This window comes from Salmo salar, chromosome ssa17 (genome assembly GCF_905237065.1).
Source record: "Salmo salar chromosome ssa17, Ssal_v3.1, whole genome shotgun sequence".
NCBI lineage: Eukaryota > Metazoa > Chordata > Actinopteri > Salmoniformes > Salmonidae > Salmo > Salmo salar.
The window spans coordinates 83,910,648-83,934,342 of record NC_059458.1 but is presented as its reverse complement, the minus strand read 5'-3'; the positions used below and the strand labels follow the sequence as shown (position 1 = coordinate 83,934,342).

General features: G+C 45.6%; 2 protein-coding genes, 1 long non-coding RNA gene and 1 other non-coding gene across 4 annotated transcripts in view; 1 reads left to right on the top strand and 3 right to left on the bottom strand.

The window, feature by feature from the left end:
- Positions 1-23,695, top strand: part of LOC106599296 (ELKS/Rab6-interacting/CAST family member 1) — a 678,087-nt gene that overhangs the window by 209,402 nt on the left and 444,990 nt on the right. Inside the window, 6 exon segments of the mRNA XM_045700260.1 lie at positions 11,506-11,670; positions 12,806-12,932; positions 13,058-13,185; positions 21,280-21,357; positions 22,646-22,801; positions 23,212-23,304. Coding sequence (XP_045556216.1) covers positions 11,506-11,670; positions 12,806-12,932; positions 13,058-13,185; positions 21,280-21,357; positions 22,646-22,801; positions 23,212-23,304 — 747 coding nt within the window.
- On the bottom strand, positions 1,482-1,576 carry trnas-uga (transfer RNA serine (anticodon UGA)). Its single transcript has 2 exons — positions 1,539-1,576; positions 1,482-1,518 (listed from the first exon to the last, which is right to left on the bottom strand). It is a non-coding gene; the product is annotated as a tRNA-Ser (tRNA).
- Positions 2,213-4,199, bottom strand: LOC106598411 (beta-1,3-galactosyl-O-glycosyl-glycoprotein beta-1,6-N-acetylglucosaminyltransferase 3-like). Its single transcript, XM_014189451.2, has one exon. It carries the CDS (start codon positions 3,882-3,884, stop codon positions 2,556-2,558), a length of 1,329 nt encoding a protein of 442 aa, XP_014044926.2. The 5' UTR covers positions 3,885-4,199; the 3' UTR covers positions 2,213-2,555.
- On the bottom strand, positions 11,899-15,550 carry LOC123728290 (uncharacterized). The gene is made up of 2 exons (XR_006760206.1): positions 15,463-15,550; positions 11,899-13,176 (listed from the first exon to the last, which is right to left on the bottom strand). It is a non-coding gene; the product is annotated as an uncharacterized lncRNA (long non-coding RNA).

Here is a 23,695-nt window from a genome sequence, read left to right as displayed (position 1 = left end):
GGCTTTCGAAGACCTTAGAAAGGCAGGGTAGGATGGATATAGGTCTGTAGCAATTTGGGTCAAGAGTGTCACCTCCTTTGAAGAGGGGGATGACAGCAGCTGCTTTCCAATCTATGGGAATCTCAGACGACACGAAAGAGAGGTTGAACAGGCTAGTAATAGGGGTTGCAATAATTTCGGCAGATAATTTTAGAAAGAAAGGGTCCAGATTGTCTAGCCCAGCTGATTTGTAGGGGTCCAGATTTTGCAGCTCTTTCAGAACATCAGCTGAATGGATTTGGGAGAAGGAGAAATGGGGGAGGCTTGGGCGAGTAGCTGTGGGGGGTGCAGTGCTGTTGAATGCAGTAGGGGTAGTTAGGTGGAAAGCATGGCCAGCCGTAGAAAAATGCTTATTGAAATTCTCAATTATAGTGGGCTTATCGGTGGTGACAGAGTTTCCTATCCTCAGTGCAGTGGGCAGTTGGGAGGAGGTGTTCTTATTCTCCATGGACTTTACAATGTCCCATAACTTTTTAGAGTTTGAGTTGCAGGAAGCAAATTTCTGTTTGAAAAAGCTAGCCTTGGCGTTTCTAACTGCCTGTGTGTATTGGTTTCTAACTTCTCTGAAAAGTTGCATATCGCGGGGGCAGTTCGATGCTAATGCAGAACGCCACAGGATATTTTTGTCTTTGTTAAGTGCAGTCAGGTCTGGGGAGAACCAAGGGCTATATCTGTTCCTGTTTTAAAGTCCATACTGATACAGAAACACTAAACATGCTCTGATTAAAACACTGAGGAAAGATACACTGCTTCTGTAGTATTAGTTATTTAAGCAATAAGGCCCGAGGGGTTGTGGTATATGGCCAATATACCACGGCGCACGACGCAATGCGGAGTGCTTTTACACAGCCCTTAGCCGTGGTATATTGGCCATATATCACAAAGGTGCCTTATTGGTGCCTTATTGCTATTATAAACTGGTTACCAATGTAATTAGAACAGTAAAACACATGTTTTGTCATACCTGTGGTATACCTTCTGATATACCACGGCTGTCAGCCAATCAGCATTCAGGGCTCAAACTACCCAGTTTATAATAAGGTATAACAAAATGCTGTGTCCAGTTAGACTAGTCATTCCACTAGATGGTACTGCTGCTGTAATAAATACAGTGCACAGGAAGAAATACATGTGTCTGGAATATACAGTACAATCAGAACTATATAGTACAATCAGAACTACACAGTACAATCAGAACTATACAGTACAATCAGAACTACACAGTACAATCAGAACTATACAGTACAATCAGAACTACACAGTACAATCAGAACTATACAGTACAATCAGAACTACACAGTACAATCAGAACTATACATTTACATTACATTTTAGTCATTTCGCAGACGCTCTTATCCAGAGTGACTTACAGTAGTGAATACATACATTTCATTTTCATTTCATGCATTTAAAAAAAAATATATACATTTTTTTTTTTGTACTGGCCCCCTGTGGGAATCGAACCCACAACCCTGGCGTTGCAAACACCATGCTGGCGTTTCAAACACCATGCTCTACCAACTGAGCCAACTGAGCCAATCAGAACTACACAGTACAATCAGAACTATACAGTACAATCAGAACTATACATTACAATCAGAACTATACAGTTCAATCAGAACTATACATTACAATCAGAACTATACAGTACAATCAGAACTATACATTACAATCAGAACTATACAGTTCAATCAGAACTATACATTACAATCAGAACTATACAGTACAATCAGAACTATACATTACAATCAGAACTATACAGTACAATCAGAACTATACATTACAATCAGAACTATACAGTACAATCAGAACTATACATTACAATCAGAACTATACATTAAAATCAGAAATATATCAAATATACTGAGTGGACAAAACATGCTGTTTCCATAACAGACTGACCAGGAAAATACAGGTGGAAGCTATGATCCCTTATTGATGTTACCTGTTAAATCCACTTCAATCAGTGTAGATGAAGGGGAGGAGACAGGTTAAAGCAGGATTAAGCCTTGTGACAATTGAGACATGGATTGTGTATGTGTGCCATTCAGAGGGTGAATGGGCAAGACAAAAGATTTAAGTGCCTTTGAACGGGTTATTGTAGTAGGTACCAGGCACACCGGTTTGAGTGTGCCAATAACTGCAACGCTGCTGGGTTTTTCACGCTCAACAGTTTCCTGTGTGTATCAAGAATGGTCCACCACCCAAAGGACATCCAGCCAACCTGACACAACTGTGGGAAGCATTGGAGTCAACATGGGCCAGAATCCCTGTGGAAGGCTTTCCACACCTTGCAGAGTGCATGCCCCAATACATTGAGGCTGTTCTGAGGACAAAAGGGGTGGTGCAACTCAATATTAGGGAGGTGTTCCTAATGTTTTAAACACTCAGTGTATATTTGAAATAAAACCTACATTACTGTATTTACAACCCTCTTTACAGCACCATCAGAAATATACAACATTTCAAAACATATTTTAAATAAATGCACATTAACGTATTTACAACTTAACATTTCATAGTTTTTGTAAGATCCTGTCAGATTCCACTGTCCTTCGTGAAACACGGTATGCAGCTTTGAAGCGCAGGTACGACTCCAGACACCTGATAGCCACATCATCCACCTCAGGGTCAAACTTGTTAGCGATGAGGTGGTGATGTTTTAGGAGCCACCGGAGATCTCCAGCACCGTAGACACAAATGGACCTCCTGTAGTCACCCGAGCAGGGTGGGTATGGGGCTCCGTTCCTCACATCTCCTTCCAGGGAACGCCACTTCACGATGCGAGCGATGGCGTTCATGTCTGATTCATGGTACTTGATGTGGGGAGGGTTAGATCCTGGCACAGAGGGCATGCGCTGCAGAGTGGCCCACAGATGTTCATCAGGACTGTAGGTGTCCTTCTCCCACTCCAACAGCAACCGGACCTCCTGAGACTTCATCACGTGACGGACGAAGGCCCTGGACACCAGGAAGTAGGCGTTGCCAGAGAACATGGGGGTGCTGATTGGAGGAGGGCTCTTCCTAACGTTCGTCTTGACCACCATGTTGCTGGTGATTTTGTGGTGAAACTGCCATCTGCTGTTTTTATAGTCGTCGGTGGTCTCTGACTCCATGCTGTTCCTCCCGTTCTGCAGCTTGAGGGCCTGAACCATCTCAGCGTTGGTCTTAATGGGGAAGTCTGTTCCACAGGTGTTGATCAGGTACCTCCACTGGACAGGTGACTTCAGGAGATCCTCCATACAGTTCAGATCAGCCTGCACTCTGGACCAGGAGGCGTATACCACACTCTCTAACTTACTGGCCACAAACACATTAGGCAGACAGGACACGATAGCCCTCACTGCCGTCCTGAAGTCCTCGGATGACTTCTGATCGATGTGGACGCAGTACACGTTCTGAGGAGTGTACACGGCACGTAGGAGCCGCTCAAACATCTCAATCTTGTGGTGGATGACCATGGAGTAGGCGATGGGGAACTCCTCCTCCTCCTGACTGAGAGGAACGGTGATGAACTCTCTTTCTGTAACGTACCTCTGACAGTCCTGAGTCACGTTGTGGTAGAACGCCTCTGACAGCAGCTGCTGTTTCTTCATAGTCTTCAGCAGGAGGCTGAGCTGCTTCCTCTCCAGACCCTCCAGGTCTCCCTGGATGATGGCTGTGCAGGCCGGCAGGTCGGCAGCGTAGTCCAGGGGCAAGAGGTCCAGAGCGGGGAGACGACTCCTGGCAGAGCCCGGCGGGTGTCTGAGAGCGGCCCACAGGAGCAGAGAGATGGATCCACCCAGGAGGATCAGAGATAAGTTCGTGAAGAATCTTTGAGACCTGGACAACCGAACAGACGCCATGACTAGTCGATATCTTTCTGTCAGGGTTCTCCTCAAAGAATGGAAGAGTTCCACTACGCCACCTGGTAGCTACACTGTCATTTTAAAAAAAATTATTTGTAATCATTTAAGGCCTAGCACCACACCTTAATGGAGTATTTATTTTCTTTAGATTGCAGGAAATGTCCATCCCGCTGTACTCAGTAGCACCTCCTTGTTAAAAAAGATCCTTGGGAGAACCCTGTATGTGGTATTGTCTTTGTGGTATTAGTATCAACACCACAGCTGAGGAGGAGGAGTTGCACACTGCTGAACAACAGAGGATGAGTCTCACCAGCACCTCACAGCTCAAATACACACACCTCTCACACTCCTCTCACACTCCTCTCACACACCTCCGTTTAAAAGGAAGAGGTGGAATCATTAACTCTATGGGCGTGGCCTTTCTGTTAACGCTCTAGAGGACGTGGCCTTTCTGTAAACACTCTATGGGCGTGGCAGACCAGGGAGGAAAAGCTCTGTAGCAGTCTAGGAGGTATGGTTCCCCTGTATGTGGCTTGTTTCCTGGTCAGCGTTGTGACACATGCCAGGCGTACAGTCCTAACATGGCTGAGCCTCTCACGTTGAACAGCGGTCTGTCCTCTAGCTTTAAGCTGTGGGTCAAAGCAGCCTCATAAACATGTTCAGTCAGACATTCACCTTGCCGTACACGGTTGAAATATCTAGCCCATACATTTTGCACACAATATTTTATATACAGCAGGTATAAAGGACCATGGGAAAAATGTCACACTACTGGCGTTGTCACAGTCCTATTGGCTAACATCTTATCCTCATATTACCAGACCACAATAACATCCCACATCTTATCCTCATATTACCAGACCACAATAACATCCCACATCTTATCCTCATATTACCAGACCACAATAACATCCCACATCTTATCCTCATATTACCAGACCACAATAACATCCCACATCTTATCCTCATATTACCAGACCACAATAACATCCCACATCTTATCCTCATATTACCAGACCACAATAACATCCCACATCTTATCCTCATATTACCAGACCACAATAACATCCCACATCTTATCCTCATATTACCAGACCACAATAACATCCCACATCTTATCCTCATATTACCAGACCACAATAACATCCCACATCTTATCCTCATATTACCAGACCACATCTTATCCTCATATTACCAGACCACAATAACATCCCACATCTTATCCTCATATTACCAGACCACAATAACATCCCACATCTTATCCTCATATTACCAGACCACAATAACATCCCACATCTTATCCTCATATTACCAGACCACAATAACATCCCACATCTTATCCTCATATTACCAGACCACAATAACATCCCACATCTTATCCTCATATTACCAGACCACAATAACATCCCACATCTCCTTTTACCATTGACATCACACACGTACATTATTTGAATATTAAAATCATTTTACTTCCGTTCCATGAATCCTTCAACATTTCACAATGTCACCTTTATACACACATATTTTGTCTGGTGTGATGCAGAGGAACACGGTTTGTACAGGTGTACAGGGATTAGATGACAGCTGTTGATGGTTAAACATAATGTTTTGATCAGGGTATCATCACAAACACTGTGAGATGAGTCATTTATATAGTGTCAAGAGACACACAGGTGTTTGTAATCATGGCCAAGTATGGCCTAATATCATTGGTTAACTCAAATATTTTAAAAAAAAATGGCATACAAAGAACATACAAAAAGACAAACAAATGGATAGCATACGATCATAGCATTTGTAGTCTAAAATGTTTCTAACAAACAATTACAATGGCAAAATCACAATAATCACAAGAATGGCTTCAGATCAAAGTCTATGTTGAGACCGAAGGGAGCAAGGGTCTTTAAATTAAAGATCCAGGCAGCCTCTCGTTTTAACAATAAATTATCAAGGTCACCCCCTCTCCTTGGGAGGGTGACATGTTCGATGCCAATATAACGCAGAGAAGAAATAGAATGGTTTGCTTCCAAAAAAAGTGCTCTGAACAAATTAAAGGAATCGTTCACAAACATTGCCACATTTTGAAATATGATGATAGTCTCGGTAATGTGTTTTCTGATCTTCCCCTGGTCGTATTCTCGCGGGGCAGAAATCTCAGAGACCAATTGGTACACTCTGATTTACCACCCCAAGATATTCCTGAACAACGTCTATCTGCGCCCCTACTGGATGGAAATTACAAGTGTAATGGCTGTGCTCAATGCAATGGCACTTATAAATGTAGATCCTTCAAACACCCCCAAACAGGGAAATCTATCCCAATTAAAGGTGTTATTACGTGTTCCACTAAGGCAGTTATTTATCTCATAACTTGTCCTTGTGGTAAAAATGATGTGGGTAAAACAAAGCGTGAATTAAAAGTACGTATCTCAGAGCATCGTAGCACCATTAGGTGCAAAAACTTGACTTACCCAGTTGCGGCCCACTTTTTGGAAGCAAACCATTCGATTTCGTCTCTGCGTTATATTGGCATCGAACATGTCACCCTCCCGAGGAGAGGGGGTGACCTTGATAATTTATTGTTAAAACGAGAGGCTGCCTGGATCTTTAATTTAAAGACCCTTGCTCCCTTCGGTCTCAACATAGACTTTGATCTGAAGCCATTCTTGTGATTATTGTGATTTTGCCATTGTAATTGTTTGTTAGAAACATTTTAGACTACAAATGCTATGATCGTATGCTATCCATTTGTTTGTCTTTTTGTATGTTCTTTGTATGCCATTTTTTTAAAATATTTGAGTTAACCAATGATATTAGGCCATACTTGGCCATGATTACAAACACCTGTGTCTCTCTTGACACTATATAAATGACTCATCTCGCAGTGCTTGTGATGATACCCTGATGAAGACAGCTTCGCTGTCGAAACGTTGGTTATTACATTTTTGTATCTGAGCTCTTAGAGTGTGCGGCTTTCCTTTATTTTCTAGTGTTCTACTCCGCTAGCCAGCACCTCGCCTTTATAGGTGTGCGTTTCTTTTTTCTAGATTAAACATAATGTTTTATCACATCCTGGCTGCAGGTTAATATCCGTGACAAACATCCTAGACTCATTTTCCAACTCGTACAGCAAACACAGCCATGTCTCAAAGGCAGAGATCACATTTCTAAAAATGTGTTCATGATTGATGTTGAACATGGGTATTATGGACCTCCAGTGATGTTGAACATGGGTATTATGGACCTCCAGTGATGTTGAACATGGGTATTATGGACCTCCAGTGATATTGAACATGGGTATTATGGAGCTCCAGTGATGTTGAACATGGGTATTATGGACCTCCAGTGATGTTGAACATGGGTATTATGAACCTCCAGTGATGTTGAACATGGGTATTATGGAGCTCCAGTGATGTTGAACATGGGTATTATGGACCTCCAGTGATGTTGAACATGGGTATTATGGACCTCCAGTGATGTTGAACATGGGTATTATGGAGCTCCAGTGATGTTGAACATGGGTATTATGGACCTCCAGTGATGTTGAACATGGGTATTATGGACCTCCAGTGATGTTGAACATGGGTATTATGGACCTCCAGTGATGTTGAACATGGGTATTATGGACCTCCAGTGATGTTGAACATGGTTATTATGAACCTCCAGTGATGTTGAACATGGGTATTATGGACCTCCAGTGATGTTGAACATGGGTATTATGGACCTCCAGTGATGTTGAACATGGGTATTATGGAGCTCCAGTGATGTTGAACATGGGTATTATGGACCTCCAGTGATGTTGAACATGGGTATTATGGACCTCCAGTGATGTTGAACATGGGTATTATGGACCTCCAGTGATGTTGAACATGGGTATTATGGACCTCCAGTGATGTTGAACATGGTTATTATGGACCTCCAGTGATGTTGAACATGGGTATTATGGACCTCCAGTGATGTTGAACATGGGTATTATGGACCTCCAGTGATGTTGAACATGGGTATTATGGACCTCCAGTGATGTTGAACATGGGTATTATGAACCTCCAGTGATGTTGAACATGGGTATTATGGACCTCCAGTGATGTTGAACATGGGTATTATGGACCTCCAGTGATGTTGAACATGGGTATTATGGACCTCCAGTGATGTTGAACATGGGTATTATGGACCTCCAGTGATGTTGAACATGGGTATTATGGACCTCCAGTGATGTTGAACATGGGTATTATGAACCTCCAGTGATGTTGAACATGGGTATTATGGACCTCCAGTGATGTTGAACATGGGTATTATGGACCTCCAGTGATGTTGAACATGGGTATTATGGACCTCCAGTGATGTTGAACATGGGTATTATGGACCTCCAGTGATGTTGAACATGGGTATTATGGACCTCCAGTGATGTTGAACATGGGTATTATGGACCTCCAGTGATGTTGAACATGGGTATTATGGACCTCCAGTGATGTTGAACATGGGTATTATGGACCTCCAGTGATGTTGAACATGGGTATTATGGACCTCCAGTGATGTTGAACATGGGTATTATGGACCTCCAGTGATGTTGAACATGGGTATTATGAACCTCCAGTGATGTTGAACATGGGTATTATGGACCTCCAGTGATGTTGAACATGGGTATTATGGACCTCCAGTGATGTTGAACATGGGTATTATGAACCTCCAGTGATGTTGAACATGGGTATTATGAACCTCCAGTGATGTTGAACATGGGTATTATGAACCTCCAGTGATGTTGAACATGGGTATTATGGACCTCCAGTGATGTTGAACATGGGTATTATGGACCTCCAGTGATGTTGAACATGGGTATTATGGACCTCCAGTGATGTTGAACATGGGTATTATGGACCTCCAGTGATGTTGAACATGGGTATTATGGACCTCCAGTGATGTTGAACATGGGTATTATGAACCTCCAGTGATGTTGAACATGGGTATTATGAACCTCCAGTGATGTTGAACATGGGTATTATGGAGCTCCAGTGATGTTGAACATGGGTATTATGGACCTCCAGTGATGTTGAACATGGGTATTATGAACCTCCAGTGATGTTGAACATGGGTATTATGGACCTCCAGTGATGTTGAACATGGGTATTATGGACCTCCAGTGATGTTGAACATGGGTATTATGGACCTCCAGTGATGTTGAACATGGGTATTATGGACCTCCAGTGATGTTGAACATGGGTATTATGGACCTCCAGTGATGTTGAACATGGGTATTATGAACCTCCAGTGATGTTGAACATGGGTATTATGGACCTCCAGTGATGTTGAACATGGGTATTATGGACCTCCAGTGATGTTGAACATGGGTATTATGGACCTCCAGTGATGTTGAACATGGGTATTATGGACCTCCAGTGATGTTGAACATGGGTATTATGGACCTCCAGTGATGTTGAACATGGGTATTATGGACCTCCAGTGATGTTGAACATGGGTATTATGAACCTCCAGTGATGTTGAACATGGGTATTATGAACCTCCAGTGATGTTGAACATGGGTATTATGAACCTCCAGTGATGTTGAACATGGGTATTATGAACCTCCAGTGATGTTGAACATGGGTATTATGAACCTCCAGTGATGTTGAACATGGGTATTATGGACCTCCAGTGATGTTGAACATGGGTATTATGGACCTCCAGTGATGTCAGATAGGTACATTATTTGAATATTGAAATAATTGAGTCCTTCTACATGTCACCTTTTCCCACCCGTCCAGAGCCTTGTCTTTAGAGAGTTAGGTCAACTTTTAGAATTTACAATATTGTTATAATTCTAGACATTCCGTTTTATAGCATGGATGTATAAAGGACTCATCGAATGGTTGTAAAATGATTGTATTTATAATTTCTTTCAGCACCAGTGTTGAACCTCCATTGACATTAAATAGGTAGTCAATATTCAAATCCTTTAAAATGTTATGATCTCACCTGTATGCTCATATTCTCATCTACAAACAGGCAGACAGACAGGCACACAAGGTTGAGTAAAAGTATATCTATGGATCTGAATACAACATACAATATTCTCTTAGATGGGTGACTTTGAGCGGTTCTGGACAGGTTCCGAGTGACATTTTGCTGTCCAAAGCCCTCTGTGAACACTGTAATGGCACAAAGCCACTCTCCGTTTCCACCCTCCCAGCGGAGCGGACTTGAAGTATCAAGGTTTCAGAACCCACATTTGCATAGGAGGTGACGTGTCACATTTTCTGGCCGGGTTATTTGACAACTTTACAAAAAACGAGATCACCAGCTTGTAGTCCTAAAAACAATGGAAATGAGGCCCCGCTGGTTCGTTCAGCCATTCCTATGGGGAAAATAAATGGGGAAAGAATGGAGTTTAGGAATAAATGCTGAAATGAAGGTCTGAGGTTAACTAAGGCTAAGGAGATGTTGTACGGTTTGTTCTATGATATAACAGCAGTCTGTTAACACGACCTTTATGAATTATGAAGCTTGTTTTGATCACATAAATGCTCCAAAATTCACAAAAAGGGACATTATCTCTTGGAGATTATCCTGTAGAACAAAACGTCTAAGACTGTGAACCAGACCTTATTTTTGGCGTTTATCCCAAAACCCTCCAAAAACCCCCATTCATTTCCCCATAGGCTTTGTCCAACGAGCCACGGCGGAGTTAGTGCCTACAAAAAGACGCCATTACTATGGCTCTCCATGGGGCAGAAGTCCATGTGTTGGGATTCTGTTCAGCCAGATAGCTAGTAACACTGACAAGAAGCTGCTGTGTGGGGAATCCTACTGTAGGTGGCTCGTTTCTTCTAGTTTCAGGCTGGTTTCACCCTGTTCTTGTCTCATGTCACGTCTATGCCAGTAGAAAGGGTTGTGGGATGGAGAGAGAGATGGAAAGGAAGCAGTGAGAGAAGGCAGTAGGCTGAAACTACAAACTGTAACTGAGGCAGGAAGAACTACAAACTGTAACTGAGGCAGGAAGAACTACAAACTGTAACTGAGGCAGGAAGAACTACAAGCTGTAACTGAGGCAGGAAGAACTATAAACTGTAACTGAGGCAGGAAGAACTACAAACTGTAACTGAGACAGGAAGAACTACAAACTGTAACTGAGGCAGGAAGAACTACAAACTGTAACTGATATCAAAGGCAGGAAGAACTGCTTATTACTATATGTTAAGTATAACTATAGAAATCTAAGATGTGTCAAATAAATGATATGCAGCTCAGGGCTCCAGCTATGCATTTGGTTTGCTAACTTGCTAGTTAAGTGTCTAAATGTCAAGATCAAACTTCTTGGTTACAGCAGAGATATTCAACCCCCTCCTGGATCAAGATCCCTGTTGCCTAAATTGTTTAGTGAAAAGCGCCCCTTGGGTATCATTCTCTCTCTGTTATGGTCAGGTGATGAAGAAACATTATTACTGGGGCAATATGATAACGATGATGATGAAGATACCAACGCTAATTCTGAATATTATACTGTAACAGTGAAAATAAACACAGTACTCAATCAATACTTCCTCCTTCTGTACGATCTTAACTCTGTTACACTTGACTGAATTCCTCACTTTTCCCACCCTCTCTCCCCTCTCTCTCTCCTCAGCACCTCCAGATGACAGTGCAGGCCCTGCAGGATGAGTTGAGGACCCAGAGAGATCTGAATCAGTTGTTCCAGCAGGACTGTAGTGGAGGGAGACCTGGAGAACCTCTGTCATTTGAACCCACAGAGGAGAACTTCCACAGGCTCCAAGGTGAACACCAGCGACAGGTGAGGTCTAGTTGGAGAAAGCTGCTCTGAGTCCTGATCTAGGATCTGTTCATATAATCTCATCAGCGCTCCTATTCAGAGATACCTTCTGGATAAGGGTCCAGGTCTAGTTTCACTTCTAATAAGATTTAAAAAACGAGTTGGTCCATTGAGTTTACACAGAATGCATTTCTGGGGCTCTGGTTTACAGTGAAAGAACAGGTAGAAAACACACAGTGAACATTTACATGTCAGTTCATCAGAGTCTTATTTAGGATTCTGTACTTTATTCAGTGTCATGTTGTACACTCTATTTCATTTCATTTGGCAGAAGGCATACTCCTCTGAATAACTTGAGGAATGCAATGGTAATGGACATACAACAGTACAACAAGTATAAAGAACTAACTAACCTCATTTAGAAATATCACAATCATGTCATGTTTCCCCTACTGGTATCAATAAAGTTCATTGAATTAGAAAGTTCATTAAATAAATAACGTTTGATTGAATCTAATCTCTAGGCTAACTAAGTGAATGAATAAATAACACAAACATGCTGAGAAGTATCTTGGATTCAGGAGTTGACATTACTGAAAGGAGGTGTCTTGTGTTCTCCCATTAAATTGAATTGAATCTAACTATTCCGTTTCAGGAGAAGACACAGATGCACACTGTTAAAATAACAACAGTTTATTACTTGAACAGGGGGCAGGCAGAGGTCAGTAATCCAGATCAGAGTCCATAAGGTACAGAACGGCAGGCAGGCTCAGGGTCAGGGTAGACAGAATGGTAAAAACCAGGAAAACTAGAAAACAGGTACTAGAAAATGCACGGCCCCAATGTGTAGGAATAGTTAGGAACTGGAAAAAGATAGGAGCAAGGGGAAAACGCTGGTAGGCTTGACGAACAAAACAAAACAAACTGACAACAGACAAACAGAGAGCACAGGTATAAATACACAGGGGATAATGGGGAAGATGGGCGACACCTGGAGGGGGGTGGAGACAATCACAAAGACAGGTGAAACAGATCAGGGTGTGACACTTTCCTCTAGGCCAAAGAGATGAATACAGTTGCATTTCATTTAATCTAACCTCTAGGCCAAGGAAAATACAATTAGTTTGAATTGAATTGTATTGAATGTAACCTCCAGGCCAAAGAGTTGTTCCTCCTGAGGAAGACGTTGGAGGAGATGGAGTTGAGGATCGACAGTCAGAAACAGACCCTGGGGGCCAGAGACCAGTCTATCAAGAAACTACTGGAGATGCTGCAGAGCAAAGGTATGGTGGGGTTCACACACACGCACGCACGCACACACACACACCCACACACACCCACAACACAACACAACACAACACAACACACACACACACTTTTAAAAGCATCACTATGGTGTGTATTCCAGGTCTGTCAGCCAAGGCCTCAGAGGAGGACCATGAGAGGACCAGGAGACTGGCTGAGGCTGAGATGCACATCCACCACCTAGACAGTCTACTGGAACAGAAAGACAAGGAGACCAACGCCCTACGAGAGGTGAGGGTGTGTGTGAGGGTATGGGGGAGAGGGGGAGAGGGGGAGAGAAGGAGAGAGCGAAACAGAGGAGGGGAGGGGAAAGAATTAATTCATAACTCTATGGTTGTTACAGAGTTCCTCCAGAGTGTCGTCATGTGCTGGTCACGCTCATGTAAACAACACTCTGTTACCACAGAGCCCCACAGCTAACTGAATTCATTACAACTCTGTTACCACAGAGCCCTACAGCTAACTGAATTCATTACAACTCTGTTACCACAGAGCCCCACAGCTAACTGAATTCATTACAGCACTGTTACCACAGAGCCCCACAGCTAACTGAATTCATTACAGCACTGTTACCACAGAGCCCCACAGCTAACTGAATTCATTACAGCACTGTTACCACAGAGCCCCACAGCTAACTGTTACAACTCTGTTACCACAGAGCCCCACAGCTAACTGAATTCATTACAGCTCTGTTACCACAGAGCCCCACAGCTAACTGAATTCATTACAGCACTGTTACCACAGAGCCCCACAGCTAACTGAATTCATTACAACTCTGTTACCACAGAGCCCCACAGCTAACTGAATTCATTACAGCTCTGTTACCACAGAGCCCCACAGCTAACTGTTACAACTCTGTTACCACAGAGCCCCACAGCTAACTGAATTCATTACAGCTCTGTTACCACAGAGCCCCACAGCTAACTGTTACAACTCTGTTACCACAGAGCCCCACAGCTAACTGAATTCATTACAGCTCTGTTACCACAGAGTCCCACAGCTAACTGAAATCATTACAGGTTTTTTACCACAGAGCCCCACAGCTAACTGAATTCATTACAGTTCTGTTACCACAGAGCCCCACAGCTAACTGAATTCATTACAACTCTGTTACCACAGATCCCCACAGCTAACTGAAATCATTACAGCTTTTTTACCACAGAGCCCCACAGCTAACTGAATTCATTACAACTCTGTTACCACAGAGCCCCACAGCTAACTGAATTCATTACAACTCTGTTACCACAGAGCCCCACAGCTAACTGAATTCAATGCAACTCTGTTACCACAGAGCCCCACAGCTAACTGTTACAACTCTGTTACCACAGAGCCCCACAGCTAACTGAATTCATTACAACTCTGTTACCACAGATCCCCACAGCTAACTGAATTCATTACAACTCTGTTACCACAGAGCCCCACAGCTAACTGAATTCATTACATCTCTGTTACCACAGAGCCCCACAGCTAACTGTTACAACTCTGTTACCACAGAGCCCCACAGCTAACTGAATTCATTACAGCTCTGTTACCACAGAGCCCCACAGCTAACTGAATTCATTACAACTCTGTTACCACAGAGCCCCACAGCTAACTGAATTCATTACAGCTCTGTTACCACAGAGCCCCACAGCTAACTGTTACAACTCTGTTACCACAGAGCCCCACAGCTAACTGAATTCATTACAGCTCTGTTACCACAGAGCCCCACAGCTAACTGTTACAACTCTGTTACCACAGAGCCCCACAGCTAACTGAATTCATTACAGCTCTGTTACCACAGAGTCCCACAGCTAACTGAAATCATTACAGGTTTTTTACCACAGAGCCCCACAGCTAACTGAATTCATTACAGTTCTGTTACCACAGAGCCCCACAGCTAACTGAATTCATTACAACTCTGTTACCACAGATCCCCACAGCTAACTGAAATCATTACAGCTTTTTTTACCACAGAGCCCCACAGCTAACTGAATTCATTACAACTCTGTTACCACAGAGCCCCACAGCTAACTGAATTCATTACAACTCTGTTACCACAGAGCCCCACAGCTAACTGAATTCAATGCAACTCTGTTACCACAGAGCCCCACAGCTAACTGTTACAACTCTGTTACCACAGAGCCCCACAGCTAACTGAATTCATTACAACTCTGTTACCACAGATCCCCACAGCTAACTGAATTCATTACAACTCTGTTACCACAGAGCCCCACAGCTAACTGAATTCATTACATCTCTGTTACCACAGAGCCCCACAGCTAACTGTTACAACTCTGTTACCACAGAGCCCCACAGCTAACTGAATTCATTACAGCTCTGTTACCACAGAGCCCCACAGCTAACTGAATTCATTACAACTCTGTTACCACAGAGCCCCACAGCTAACTGAATTCAATGCAACTCTGTTACCACAGAGCCTTTACTATACACAGATCTTATCTTTACTATACACAGACCTTATCTTTACTATACACAGACCTTACCTTTACTATAGACAGACCTTACCTTGCCAGAATGACACCAGAGGAGAGAGAAAGAGGAGAAAGTCAGAGAGTCAGTCTGATCAGCATTCAGACCCACACTTTGACAGGACGGGAATCTCCTCCCTCCCTCCCTCCCTCCCGCCCTCATTCTCTTGTTCTGTATTCTGGTCAGGCAGTAGCACAGACACCCATTAACCTCCTCCAGCCTCAGAGGAACTGTAGGACCACTCTGACATCTAGTGGGGCGAGGAGGAACTGCACCAGTTTCACCACAACACCAGTTTTTCATAACAGCTTTGGTTGTGTTGAGAATCCATCCACAACGTGTACAGGAAGTATACCCCTGCTAAATAAACATGCTTTTCCCCTATGATGAAAGGGGAGCGTGGGTGAAAGAGTTTGGTGAACACGGCACTAAAATAAGCTACTTATATAAGCTGAGAAAAAGTATTTGTCTTTGTCTTCATGACTGTAAAGACCAGACAAGACGTCATGCTGTGAGGCCAGAGCAGCCCTCATAACCATAACATTTAGGTGATAAAGCTGACCTCATCAGTGTCCAGGGGCAGTCAACACTGCCTAAAACCCAGGGTTAACCATAACCTTTAGGTGATAAAGCTGACCTTATCAGTGTCCAGGGGCAGTCAACACTGCCTAAAACCCAGGGTTAACCATAACCTTTAGGTGATAAAGCTGACCTTATCAGTGTCCAGGGGCAGTCAACACTGCCTAAAGCCCAGGGTTAACCATAACCTTTAGGTGATAAAGCTGACCTTATCAGTGGCCAGGGGCTGTCAACACTGCCTAAAACCCAGGGTTAACCATAACCTTTAGGTGATAAAGCTGACCTTACCAGTGTCCAGGGGCAGTCAACACTGCCTAAAGCCCAGGGTTAACCATAACCTTTAGGGATATGTACTGACCTCACCAGTGTCCAGGGGCAGTCAACACTGTCTAAAGCCCAGGGTTAACCATAACCTTTAGGTGATAAAGCTGACCTTATCAGTGTCCAGGGGCAGTCAACACTGTCTAAAACCCAGGGTTAACCATAACCCTTAGGGATACGTACTGACCTCATCAGTGTCCAGGGGCAGTCAATACTGCCTAAAACCCAGGGTTAACCATAACCTTTAGGGATATGTACTGACCTCACCAGTGTCCAGGGGCAGTCAACACTGCCTAAAGCCCAGGGTTAACCATAACCTTTAGGGATACGTACTGACCTCATCAGTGTCCAGGGGCAGTCAACACTGTCTAAAACCCAGGGTTAACCATAACCTTTAGGGATACGTACTGACCTCACCAGTGTCCAGGGGCAGTCAACACTGTCTAAAGCCCAGGGTTAACCATAACCTTTAGGTGATAAAGCTGACCTTATCAGTGTCCAGGGGCAGTCAACACTGTCTAAAACCCAGGGTTAACCATAACCTTTAGGGATACGTACTGACCTCACCAGTGTCCAGGGGCAGTCAACACTGTCTAAAACCCAGGGTTAACCATAACCTTTAGGGATACGTACTGACCTCACCAGTGTCCAGGGGCAGTCAACACTGCCTAAAGCCCAGGGTTAACCATAACCTTTAGGTGATAAAGCTGACCTCATCAGTGTCCAGGGGCAGTCAACACTGCCTAAAGCCCAGGGTTAACCATAACCTTTAGGGATACGTACTGACCTTAAACATGATCAGTTTCCAGATGCAGTCTACTCTGGCCACAGCCCAGTTCTAACCATAACCTCTGTATTAAAACTCAATACAGACTGACCTCAGATCAGTGTATAGGGGCACTCAATGCTTGCCAGAGCCCATTAATGACCGTTGTCTTTGTATGACTACTCAATACAGACTGACCTCAGATCAGTGTCTAGAGGCATATTCAACTCTGTGTGCCACAGCTGTGTTGCTCGGGGAACCTCATACACAGGGACAAGGACAGCCCTATCATCTATCCCATAATAACACTGCTTTAGTTCCAGGAATGACTCATCTCCACTGAACCATATTGTTCATGACACAGAGCGAGCGAGAGAGAGAGAGAGAGAGAGAGAGAGAGAGAGAGAGAGAGAGAGAGAGAGAGAGAGAGAGAGAGAGAGAGAGAGAGAGAGAGAGAGAGAGAGAGAGAGAGAGAGAGAGAGAACATGGTGGGGAAGAAAGCCAGGGATGGAGGAAGACAGGAGTGAGGGAGGAGGGAGGAGGAGGAGGGAGGGAGGGAGTGTTGAGTTAGAGGAGAGCAATAGAGAAAGGGAGAGAGAGGGAGGGAGGGAAGGTTTCAGGGAGAGAGAGAGGGAGGGAAGGTGTGTGTGTGTGTGTGTGTGTGTGTGTGTGTGTGTGTGTGTGTGTGTGTGTGTGTGTGTGTGTGTGTGTGTGTGTGTCCACCACTGCCCCAGCACCAAAAGCTCTCTCTCCTTTGTTAGTGCTGTCTTCTCCACTAGAAAGGCTGCATTAGTTCTCTCTGTAGGACCCTCATACACCATCATTCAGAGAAGCAAGGCAACGTGACTCTCTCCTCTCTTCTCTCTCTCCTCTCCTCTCCTCTCTCGTCTCTCTCTCCTCTCTCCCCTCTCTCTCCTCTCTCCCCTCTCTCCTATCTCCCCTCTCTCGTCTCTCTCTCCTCTCTCCCCTCTCTCTCTCCTCTCTCCCCTCTATCCTCTCTCTCCTCTCTCTCCTCTCTCTCCCTCTCTCTCCCTCTCTCTCCCTTTCTCTGTGTCTCTCTCTTCAGCTCTCTCTCTCCCTCTCTCTGTGTCTCTCTCTTCAGCCCTCTCTCTCTCTAACATCACAACTGGTTCAGAGACAGAGACAGTACACTAGTGAAAGGCAGACACATTAAGAGTCTAGAATAGCATTAGGAAGGCGAGCTTTAGTGGTTTTTATCGTAACACACTAGTGGAAGCATTTAAGTCTAGTAGGTACAGGAGCTTTGAACGTTAGCTCTGAGAACACTATTAGCGTTAGCTTTGAACCAGACTCTCCATTGACTTGTGAGGATGTGGGATGGTGGAATGGACACGACGGTGCTAGCCAGAAATATGACGGCTAGGGGAAGACACTTCATCCCAATAGCTCCTGCTGGCCCTGACCGACACACTGTCTTCTGTTCTGCTGGTCATGACGACAGTCACCATGCTGTTGGGTTCTCTCCTGGTCATGATGACAGTCACCATGCTGTTGGGTTCTCTCCTGGTCGTGATGACAGTCACCATGCTGTTGGGTTCTCTCCTGGGCGTGATGACAGTCACCATGCTGTTGGGTTCTCTCCTGGTCATGATGACAGTCACCATGCTGTTGGGTTCTCTCCTGGTCATGATGACAGTCACCATGCTGTTGGGTTCTCTCCTGGTCATGATGACAGTCACCATGCTGTTGGGTTCTCTCCTGGTCGTGATGACAGTCACCATGCTGTTGGGTTCTCTCCTGGTCGTGATGACAGTCACCATGCTGTTGGGTTCTCTCCTGGTCGTGATGACAGTCACCATGCTGTTGGGTTCTCTCCTGGTCATGATGACAGTCACCATGCTGTTGGGTTCTCTCCTGGTCATGATGACAGTCACCATGCTGTTGGGTTCTCTCCTGGTCATGATGACAGTCACCATGCTGTTGGGTTCTCTCCTGGTCGTGATGACAGTCACCATGCTGTTGGGTTCTCTCCTGGTCGTGATGACAGTCACCATGCTGTTGGGTTCTCTCCTGGTCGTGATGACAGTCACCATGCTGTTGGGTTCTCTCCTGGTCATGATGACAGTCACCATGCTGTTGGGTTCTCTCCTGGTCATGATGACAGTCACCATGCTGTTGAGTTCTCTCCTGGGCGTGATGACAGTCACCATGCTGTTGGGTTCTCTCCTGGTCGTGATGACAGTCACCATGCTGTTGGGTTCTCTCCTGGGCGTGATGACAGTCACCATGCTGTTGGGTTCTCTCCTGGTCATGATGACAGTCACCATGCTGTTGGGTTCTCTCCTGGTCATGATGACAGTCACCATGCTGTTGGGTTCTCTCCTGGTCATGATGACAGTCACCATGCTGTTGGGTTCTCTCCTGGTCATGATGACAGTCACCATGCTGTTGGGTTCTCTCCTGGTCGTGATGACAGTCACCATGCTGTTGGGTTCTCTCCTGGTCGTGATGACAGTCACCATGCTGTTGGGTTCTCTCCTGGTCGTGATGACAGTCACCATGCTGTTGGGTTCTCTCCTGGTCATGATGACAGTCACCATGCTGTTGGGTTCTCTCCTGGTCATGATGACAGTCACCATGCTGTTGGGTTCTCTCCTGGTCATGATGACAGTCACCATGCTGTTGGGTTCTCTCCTGGTCGTGATGACAGTCACCATGCTGTTGGGTTCTCTCCTGGTCGTGATGACAGTCACCATGCTGTTGGGTTCTCTCCTGGTCGTGATGACAGTCACCATGCTGTTGGGTTCTCTCCTGGTCATGATGACAGTCACCATGCTGTTGGGTTCTCTCCTGGTCATGATGACAGTCACCATGCTGTTGAGTTCTCTCCTGGGCGTGATGACAGTCACCATGCTGTTGGGTTCTCTCCTGGTCGTGATGACAGTCACCATGCTGTTGGGTTCTCTCCTGGGCGTGATGACAGTCACCATGCTGTTGGGTTCTCTCCTGGTCGTGATGACAGTCACCATGCTGTTGGGTTCTCTCCTGGGCGTGATGACAGTCACCATGCTGTTGGGTTCTCTCCTGGTCATGATGACAGTCACCATGCTGTTGGGTTCTCTCCTGGTCATGATGACAGTCACCATGCTGTTGGGTTCTCTCCTGGTCGTGATGACAGTCACCATGCTGTTGGGTTCTCTCCTGGGCGTGATGACAGTCACCATGCTGTTGGGTTCTCTCCTGGGCGTGATGACAGTCACCATGCTGTTGGGTTCTCTCCTGGTCATGATGACAGTCACCATGCTGTTGGGTTCTCTCCTGGTCATGATGACAGTCACCATGCTGTTGGGTTCTCTCCTGGTCATGATGACAGTCACCATGCTGTTGGGTTCTCTCCTGGTCGTGATGACAGTCACCATGCTGTTGGGTTCTCTCCTGGTCGTGATGACAGTCACCATGCTGTTGAGTTCTCTCCCGGTCGTGATGACAGTCACCATGCTGTTGGGTTCTCTCCTGGTCATGATGACAGTCACCATGCTGTTGAGTTCTCTCCTGGGCGTGATGACAGTCACCATGCTGTTGGGTTCTCTCCTGGTCGTGATGACAGTCACCATGCTGTTGGGTTCTCTCCTGGGCGTGATGACAGTCACCATGCTGTTGGGTTCTCTCCTGGTCGTGATGACAGTCACCATGCTGTTGGGTTCTCTCCTGGGCGTGATGACAGTCACCATGCTGTTGGGTTCTCTCCTGGTCGTGATGACAGTCACCATGCTGTTGGGTTCTCTCCTGGGCGTGATGACAGTCACCATGCTGTTGGGTTCTCTCCTGGTCGTGATGACAGTCACCATGCTGTTGGGTTCTCTCCTGGTCGTGATGACAGTCACCATGCTGTTGGGTTCTCTCCTGGGCGTGATGACAGTCACCATGCTGTTGGGTTCTCTCCTGGGCGTGATGACAGTCACCATGCTGTTGGGTTCTCTCCTGGTCGTGATGACAGTCACCATGCTGTTGGGTTCTCTCCTGGTCATGATGACAGTCACCATGCTGTTGGGTTCTCTCCTGGGCGTGATGACAGTCACCATGCTGTTGGGTTCTCTCCTGGGCGTGATGACAGTCACCATGCTGTTGGGTTCTCTCCTGGGCGTGATGACAGTCACCATGCTGTTGGGTTCTCTCCTGGGCGTGCTAACCACCACCATGCTGCTGTCTACCCTGTTTCTCCTCAGGAGCTGCACCGACGGAGCTATGAAGGAGCCCCTGAATCAGCCAAGACCAAGGCCCTGCAGACCGTCATCGAGATGAAGGTGAGAGAGAGAGTGAGAGAGAGAGAGAGAGAGAGAGAGGCAGGTTAGAGAGAGTGTGTATGCTCATGTTTCACTTAGAATGCCAAAGTGAGACCGTCATCAAGATGAAGGTGTTTGTGTTTGTCCAAGTTTGTGTGTGTGGTGAGAGATTGACTTCCTGTACAATGTGAGAAACTGTAATATTACAACGCGAGTCATATGAGTCACCCTTTACAGTGAAACTCTTACTTACGAGCCCTTTCCCAACAATTCATAGTTAAAAAGTGTGAAAAATGTGCCAAAAAATAGTAGGAAATAGTAACAATAAAATAACAATAATGGAGTGTGTTCTAACTTCCTCTCCTCCGTCCCAGGACTCTGAGGTCCAGTCTCTGGAGCGAGGTCTGAGGGACCTGGAGGAAGTGTGTGTGTTTAACTGTGTGTGTTCTCTTGTGGTAGGACTGTAAGGTCCAGTCTCTGGAGCGAGGTCTGAGGGACCTGGAGGAAGTGTGTGTGTTTAACTGTGTGTGTTCTCTTGTGGTAGGACTGTAAGGTCCAGTCTCTGGAGCGAGGTCTGAGGGACCTGGAGGAAGTGTGTGTGTTTAACTGTGTGTGTTCTCTTGTGGTAGGACTGTAAGGTCCAGTCTCTGGAGCGAGGTCTGAGGGACCTGGAGGAAGTGTGTGTGTTTAACTGTGTGTGTTCTCTTGTGGTAGGACTGTAAGGTCCAGTCTCTGGAGCGAGGTCTGAGGGACCTGGAGGAAGTGTGTGTGTTTAACTGTGTGTGTTCTCTTGTGGTAGGACTGTAAGGTCCAGTCTCTGGAGCGAGGTCTGAGGGACCTGGAGGAAGTGTGTGTGTGTAACTGTGTGTGTTCTCTTGTGGTAGGACTGTAAGGTCCAGTCTCTGGAGCGAGGTCTGAGGGACCTGGAGGAAGTGTGTGTGTTTAACTGTGTGTGTTCTCTTGTGGTAGGACTGTAAGGTCCAGTCTCTGGAGCGAGGTCTGAGGGACCTGGAGGAAGTGTGTGTGTTTAACTGTGTGTGTTCTCTTGTGGTAGGACTGTAAGGTCCAGTCTCTGGAGCGAGGTCTGAGGGACCTGGAGGAAGTGTGTGTGTGTAACTGTGTGTGTTCTCTTGTGGTAGGACTGTAAGGTCCAGTCTCTGGAGCGAGGTCTGAGGGACCTGGAGGAAGTGTGTGTGTTTAACTGTGTGTGTTCTCTTGTGGTAGGACTGTAAGGTCCAGTCTCTGGAGCGAGGTCTGAGGGACCTGGAGGAAGTGTGTGTGTTTAACTGTGTGTGTTCTCTTGTGGTAGGACTGTAAGGTCCAGTCTCTGGAGCGAGGTCTGAGGGACCTGGAGGAGGAGATTGAGATGTTGAAGTCCAACGGGGCTCTGAGCACTGAGGAGAGAGAGGAGGAGATGAAACAAATGGAGGTCTACAGATCACACTCCAAGTTCATGAAGAACAAGGTAACACCACATCCCCACCAGCTACAGTCCACTCAGTGCAGAACACTGGGCTGTTTAAAGAGCATGTTGATTATCCTTCAGCCTCTGTGACAGATGGATCTGGTCTTTCCTATTGGACCAGCAGCCTGCCCTGTACGCTAGAGACAAGCAGGTGTTAATGTACTACCATGTTCTTGTTACCAATGACTGACTGCCTGTGGAAACATTTCCAAGGTTATTTTGAAAAGACCATCTTGTATTTGTAAGGCATGTGACGATCAGAGGACCAGACATGCAGCATGCAAGGTGGTTGTTGATTGGCTGTCCAAAAGCTGGTTACTGATTGGCCCTGTGTTGCCTACATCATGGCTCCTGATTGGTGGTGGTGCTTATCGTCCTGGTAACAGCCAGTTAACTGACTCTCCTGACAGGTAGAGCAGCTGAAGGAGGAGCTGTCTCAGAGAGAGGTCCAGGGGGAGGAGCTTAAGCAGAAGGCTGCCGACCTGCAGCAGGAGGTGTCTGCAGTAAGGAAGGACTTCACCACACAGCTCTCTCTCTCTTTAACCTGTCAACTCTGACCTTTATTAACCTCGTACAACCTTTCTGACCCTCGTTAAACAGAATACCCATGTGACCTCTGTGAGAGGAAAACCCAGTATGAGGCTAGAGGAACTCAGATAAGTGGTGTGAGAGAAACTGTTTAATCATAGATGTTTAATCATAGCTTAATAATGTTGTTTAGGCTGCTGTTCCCAGACCAGTCCATATCAACCACTATAATGTTATCTATCATTTAGGCTGCTGTTCCCAGACCAGTCCATATCAACCACTATAATGTTATCTATCATTTAGGCTGCTGTTCCCAGACCAGTCCATATCAACCACTATAATGTTATCTATCATTTAGGCGCTGTT

Bases quoted from the DNA above. Each gene is read 5' to 3' on its own strand.
- LOC106598411 (XM_014189451.2), bottom strand. From the start codon at position 3,884: ATGGCGTCTGTTCGGTTGTCCAGGTCTCAAAGATTCTTCACGAACTTA.